This window comes from Megalops cyprinoides, chromosome 21 (genome assembly GCF_013368585.1).
Source record: "Megalops cyprinoides isolate fMegCyp1 chromosome 21, fMegCyp1.pri, whole genome shotgun sequence".
In the NCBI taxonomy this organism is placed as follows: Eukaryota; Metazoa; Chordata; class Actinopteri; order Elopiformes; family Megalopidae; genus Megalops; species Megalops cyprinoides.
Window position 1 is genome coordinate 2,279,841 of NC_050603.1, and position 6,955 is coordinate 2,286,795.

The 6,955-nt window shown below is 45.3% G+C and overlaps 1 protein-coding gene across 1 annotated transcript; it reads right to left on the reverse strand.

The window, feature by feature from the left end:
• Positions 1-4,606: 4,606 nt before the first annotated feature.
• LOC118769081 (sclerostin domain-containing protein 1-like) lies at positions 4,607-6,568 on the reverse strand. The gene is made up of 2 exons (XM_036516093.1): positions 6,263-6,568; positions 4,607-5,361 (listed from the first exon to the last, which is right to left on the reverse strand). The coding sequence occupies exons 1-2, from the start codon at positions 6,459-6,461 to the stop codon at positions 4,931-4,933; spliced, it is 630 nt and encodes a 209-aa protein (XP_036371986.1). The 5' UTR covers positions 6,462-6,568; the 3' UTR covers positions 4,607-4,930.
• Between the last annotated feature and the right edge of the window lie 387 nt (positions 6,569-6,955).

Below are 6,955 nucleotides of genomic sequence, written 5' to 3' on the forward strand. Positions count from 1 at the left end.
ACATTTCATTTCCAATGACCCACTGACATGTGCTTCAGTAGGAATTTGTTTATTGAGAAAGAGAAGGAAAGTCTGGGAGAGGAAAGCAGAGTGAAACGAGAGAGAGAGAGAGGGAGAGAGAGGGAGAGAGAGGGAGGGAGGGGGGGGGGGGAGAGAGAGAGCAAGAGAGAGAAATAGATTCAGAGAGTGACAGAGCTAGTGAAAGGAGTTGAAAAGGCATGGGTAAGTGTTCCAGGGCTCTAATCGGTGCTGAATACAGATAAATGTGTCTAAATGAAGCCTTGGGGCTGTGGAGAGAATGTCACAGCGTGGGGATGTTGTGTAACCTTAACCTGCCTCCCAAAATGCAATCTGGGTATCCGATTCAGCCTGCCACTGCAATTTGCATAAACAGAACAGTTTGCGGGTGCCCATTATTCAAACGCAGGTCTGGTCCTGTGTATGGAAATTAGCATGGAAGCCTTTCGATGATAAAGCCTGAGCCCATTGGTTCCGTGTTTGTTTTGTAACAATGGAAGCCATTGTTGTGTATGCACTGTTGGCTCAGCATCCAGCTTCTCAACAGGTCATGCAAACTGCTGAGTGCAGAGAATCTTACGATGTTATGAAGTGGAGAGCTCAGGCCTCCACAGTCTAAGAGAAACAAGCAATGAGTCACTTCAGAGGCACAAACAAACATATCCACATAAATAAACCGAACAGTGAGTGACATTCAGTGGCATTCTGACAGCAGCATCACCAGTGGACACGCAACAGTGCTGCATATTTAATTTTCATTCAGTCATTTTGTGGATGTGTATTATCTAGAGCAACTTTTAGCTAAATGCAGGTAGTAAGTGCACATAAGCAACAGTGCATAGATAAGATGTCAGACCTTCACCGTTATTATGAATATGTGTGCAATACTGTGCATTTGTCATGGCCGTACCACCATTGCTCTCATGTGTCGACATTGATATTTGTGGTTTATGAGTCTTCCGTTATTAAATTTGAAACGCTCTTCCTTGCCTTAAAAGTTGAAAATGGTGCTGCTAATGAATGTAATCCATGAAGGATGGACAACTTGCTTAGTGGTTGTTTAACATTATTTACAAAAATTACCATATTTAATATGCAGGCACCAGATTTTTGTGTTAGGTATTAGTTTTTGCTGGCCACACCATGGTGCGGCAAATCTATTTTAATTCACGATTTAGCAATTATATTGTATTACATAAAATTGCATCCCAGCAATGTAAGAAACTAGTGCTATTCTGCTTCTCTTCTCATGCCATACAGGTTGGAGGGGTGAGGGTGAGATTTTCATGAAGGGAAGATATCTCTTAATGTTTTCTGAACGGTGTGAGAGCACAATTACTCCGCAGTTGATTATTTTTCAGTCAAGACAAAAGGACTCTGACAGAGAGGGCCCCAGGCACTACAGCACGCGAGTCCCGGCACATTTCTGCCGCCACAGGCGCGGGCAGGGCGCGCGCAAGAAGCAACACAATTCAGAAACCAGGTTGCTGCAGAAAAACGATCAGAACAACTTGGAAAAAAAAGTCCAGTCGTTGCCAAACCTAAAAAGTAAGTAGATTCTTACAATTGTAGACGTATCATTTATTTCTTCTACACGTGTTTAACATGAAACAGCCAAAGTGAGCAACCTGGTGAGTCTAGAGCCAGACCGAGCTCAGAGCTCAGGGTGCGTGTGTGCATTGCGTGATCTACTCGTGGAGGACGCCGTGACTGGGCATCGAATTTGTGGACCAGGTGACCGGGCACTGGACGCTCTTTTTCGCGTTGCAGTGGGGAATAAACACCAAACAGTATATTTATAATATACCGGACCAGGGTAATAGTCATAGAGATATAGCCTATGAGACCGTTCGAGGCGTGAAACTGTAGCACTGCAACGCGATAAAAGCTTTTAAGGTGTTAAAAACAGTAATAGTCATGTCCCACTGTTTTAATTTAGATTAGGCTGCGCCAGAGCCCAAAAATGCCGTTGATTGGTCACGTGGACTGTACGCTCAATGCGATTGGATTTTGGCCCCGGGGTTCAATTTTCTTTGTTGCTTAGCCAGCCACCAGTGATACAGACACTTAGATGCTTTATTTGCCGAGGTTTGCCAGCTCTTGAAAATTTCAGGAGTATTCAGATTCAAGTTCAAATTCGTGCTGAAATAATTATTGCGATAAGTACACAGTGGTATCCTCCAGGGGTTCGACTTAGATAATACATTTTTCTTCACATTTTTCACATTTTGGTACATGTTTTCATTCATGCGCATGGTCGCCCCATCGCTAATCAATCATTATTTTAGAAGTGCTTCTTTAAGCGTTCATGCGTGGACCAATTCATGGAAGCGTTTCAAAGCGTCCTCAGACGCGTGGCGGCGTCTCGCGCTGAGTGAGCGTTTACCGCAGTAATGACGGAATCAGTCAGAAGTAGCGGTCGGCTGAGTGCGGTTCTGCCTGCGTGCCAGGTGAATTCTCTGAATCCTTATGATTGATTTGTCCTCCTTATTGATGGAATCGTTAGCTCGTGTACGCAGGTCGGCTTCGCGGCGGCGAGCATCCTTCTTTATGAGAGAGAGCAAATGCTCTGACACGTCTAAACGTGTGTGATGGGCACGCGCTTTAGCGTCTAATCAAAAGAGGCGAAGAGAATCTTTCAGGTGTAGTGCTCTGTTTGTTTAAATGCTCAAAGGGCGGGGGCCTCGACGGGTTTCCTTATGCAGGTAATTATGAGATCTCGACATTTCATTGCCAAAGAACTTGACGGAACAAGCAGTCCAGCCGGATTACAGAGAGCTGGTGTCTGCCTGGAGCCATCCGCCTTTGTTGGATACACAGTTGCCCCGTGGATTACACGGATTAGATTTTTCCCCTGGTTTAGTGGTGCGATTATTTTGCCCTTAACAACCAAACCCAGAAACAGACAGGGGCAATTGCTCTTTCGTTAGCTTAGCTGCGCTTTACAGTTTAACACTGTTTTAAACGCGCATGTTGCGGAAGAGGTCACGTGGCTTCTTAAACCCCATCGCTGTGTCATCGGTACCTGTGGTTTAACCTGCTGCTGAGGTTTAGCTTGATCTCAGTTGCTGACTCTTCAAGAAATTTCATATCGGCCACTAGAGGTCACTTTTTGTGCGTATTTGCTTAAACCTGGCACAGATGGTTTAAACCATTTTGCAGAATGAGACCTACATCACATCCTACACAGAAACTGTAGTAATGTTTTGTTTATGTCTGCCCCCATGTAACCCAATGTCGTCACTCACTTTGACTGTGTGAAATAAAAGCTATATAGGCGTATCTCTTTAAGTCTCTGTAAGTCTAAGTAGTCCAGTCCTAAAGCGCAGGTAAGATAGCTGACAGAGCAGTTGCTCCACACTGTTTCCAGTGTTACCGCAGTACGCTGTGCCCGTCACTGTAAGTGACAGTTTAAGCATGGATGTTTTGGGTGATTTGAACAACAGTTTCTATTTCCAGTGTCTGTGAAAATTGTCTCCTCGGTTTTATCATACCATACACATCCAGGTTCTGGAATCTCTTGCTCGGCCGAATAGACGGTGTAAGTGGCAGCAGAGTCTCTCATGGATAAGAAGATGCTGAGTTTGTGTTTCACACCTGCGTCTGCGTGCACTGAGATCGTGGGTGCAAATACAACTTCACTGCGGCGATTTCAGAGCGGCACAGGTGTGCTGCGCCCCTGTTGTGATGAGTTGAGTCAAAACGTTAGAACTCATGTTTTATCGCAAGTAGTATCTGCCAGCTCTGTGACGCCCACTGCTGCAGACGGGTAAAAAATTATGTGCGTTCAAAATGAAAGCCATCTTTGTTAGAGGATCAGGTGACCGTCTGTAACTATAGTTACTGTGGCTGGATGTTTACATGGCTCGTAAAGGTGAAAGGGATGGAGGAGCGGCGCAGGTAGGCTATCTGTCTGTGATTCCCACTTTGAAAACAAGCTGCGGAGCTGTCCTTTCAAACGCCACCATACTGAGACAAAGGGTGCCTTTTTGTCTCTCTCGCTTTAAAACATGCTAGAAAAGAGGCACAAAATTTGCGTGTGAGAGTATTCCGAGAGCATGTTGTTGCTCGTAGACTTGTCCTGACGGTCCTCACCCCACAGGCAAAAGCCACTTTATTCAGTGATAGTTTTTTTTTTTGAGGGAGAAAATAGGGATTTTCATTACATCTTGTTGAGCGCGTTTTTGCAGGTTTGCGCCAATGTTTCTAATGTTTGCGCCAAGTTCAATCCTACCGATTCACTGCACAAATTGGCAAACCGAAAAATGCGTGTCTGATGATGCTCCGTTCTGTAATTGTGCGGTGTTACATTAGTTTGTAAATTTGTCAAAATCGTGAAGCACAAACTATCATTAAAAACTTCATTTTAAAACCATTTATTGCATTCTGCAAAGACAAATTAACATTAGTCATCTAAAGAGTGCAGATAGTACTGTACATGCAATCCACCACATATAAAACAAAGTAAAATATAAAAATGCCAATGAAAAAATATATTACCTAATGATATTAAACCTTTAAGCTGACAATGTTTATACAAAAGTTAACACACTTTAAAAACTAATCAAAAACTATACAAATTCCCCCGTTATCTCCCTTTCCCATGTACCAGAGTTGTGTTACTCACTAGAAGCCAAAAACATGGATGGCAGTTTGGCCAATGCATTGTTCCATTCAAACAATATTGCTCTTCTATTTTATTTAATGCAACATTCTCGAATACATCTGGGAAAAGAACCTTTAGCAGTGATGCAGTCAGTAGATGCTCCCCATCTCATGCACACAAATACGCACGGGCGCGCGCGCACACACAGACACACACAATGACAATGGCGCGAGGAAGGGGCGAATGAACATCTTTTTGCAAACCAGTCGCAACAGGGAATCGTCCCCATGATCAGTCGCAAGGTTATCAGTTTTTCGGCTCTGCTCGGTCCCTGTCCGCCCCCTGCGTAACTTTCCCCGGCTTTCGCTTGGCCTTGGCCTGGCTCTGAGGCGGGGGCGGCTCCTCCGTCTTGGTACCGGAGTCGTTGTGCTGCCTCGAGTACCTCTTGCACTTGCAGGACGTGACCACCGTGATCTTGTAGGTCCGGGAGCTACCGTCCTGGCACTGCAGCTGAATGCGCTGAGGCCGCGTACGGTCAGTCACACAGCGCCAGTCCTGCGCGTCTCGCCGGCCCCAGAACTTCCTCGTGTAGCCGCTACCGATCCAGTTGGGCAGCATCTGAACCGGGAGACACTCTCCAGCGCACACCAGCTCCTTCACCGGGCTCAGACTCGTACACTGCCCGTCCGAGATGTACTTTGTTGACCGCAGTTCCCTGCACCCGACCAGACTTTGCTCTGAGGAAGAGTGAGAGAGAGGATGGGTTATTGGAGCAGGCTTTCACCGTTTAATTCAGATCTCTATTTTACAGTGCCCCCCCCCCCCCCTTGGCAGCGAGTGACGCAGACGGAGCGGACAGTTCGGGACAAACGCGGCCACATTCGGAGAATTCCTGTGGGGTCAGCGCAACTCCATTCGCTCGCAGAACACGCCTGTCCCTGAACTTTGGCCCGAAAATATTCGCGCATTCCAGATCATTCTGTCAAATTTGCCTCGCTTTGTTGTGTCTAATATTGTCTGCGTACAATCATGGAGAGCATTGATCGCGGATGAAACCGAAGCAGCCTGCATGAGAGCGATTTGAGGAGAGAACAGCTTCAATCATGTATTTCACTCACAATCTGCACCTGTTTCGATCATATAGTGGCATACGGCACGTGTGAAAGGCAGCCATACGCGAGACACTAATGGGTGAATCTACTCTTACTTTATTAGATTTGACTTTCTGTCCTTTTTGTAAACCTGAATATTTCCACGGCACCGTAAGCGTACAGAGCCAGAGTCACAAATGGGATGTGAGCCCTCAACCGATCAGCAGCAAGCCCCAGTTCCTTACCATTATTCCTACGAAGGACTACAAAATACACTGGCATTTCGAAATCACACCAAATGTACAATACTTATATTAAGACTCGCGCGTTTGATTGCGCTGGAGAAAAAGTCTACACGAGAATTGATCTAGAGGGTCTTGTGTAAGTATATGGTAAGGCTACCAGACTCGTAAACCGAGGGAATTTATTGAGAATCGTGTAAGTATCATTAAGAACCTAATTTTAACCTGGGTGGCTCAGATAAATCCTGGATGTGGCATCAAGTCTTGTTGACATCATCAAATGAAACGAATATGTACAAACTCACCGTTTATCCCTGTCTTATCCAATCTCTTCCCTCCGTTCCGTGCTCGATTCAAGGAGACATTATTAGGAGGAGAGTCTACGAGCGGAACATCCAGGCGCGAATCTAGGATCTCTGTGGCGTCGTTCTCGAAAGCCTGACAACTCTTAATGAAAATACAGAAGAGAAACAGAAGCTGGTATTCACATGCGTTTGAGGGCATGGCTGTTTTCGAGGGTGAGATATCAAAGCGAGCGCAAGCAGTTACGCTCAGTTTCAGATCTCTCGGCTGTGGGGCTGAATTACCTTTCCGTGACTGCTTTATATACCGGGCTCTTTCTGGTAACGGTCCAGGCGCTAATCGGGAAAAAAAAAATTGGTGAATGAGGCTATGAGTAACAGTGTACGCGTCCACGCCCCCTTTTCTACGCACAGAAAGAAGGATTATCTTGGAGTTGAACGAGCCACAGGTGAAACACCCAATATTACTTAATAACGCTGCAGATCGATGCCAACACCGACCACGCTCACTATAAAACTAATAAATATTCTTCATTGTTTATATACCTTTATATATCAGTACACTATATCAGTATACCGGTGCTTTTAGCGCAATTTAATAAGCACATACACATTCTGACAATTATTTAATTACATGGTATTGAGTTGTGTTCTGTAAGAGATTCCGAGTTAGGAAGATGCAATTCGCCCTGGTTT

Coding starts and splice junctions, on each gene's coding strand:
- LOC118769081 (XM_036516093.1), bottom strand. CDS start 6,461: ATGCCCTCAAACGCATGTGAATACCAGCTTCTGTTTCTCTTCTGTATT. Junction 5,362..6,262: donor GGATAAGACAGGGATAAACG/GTGAGTTTGTAC, acceptor ACTCTTCCTCAG/AGCAAAGTCTGGTCGGGTGC.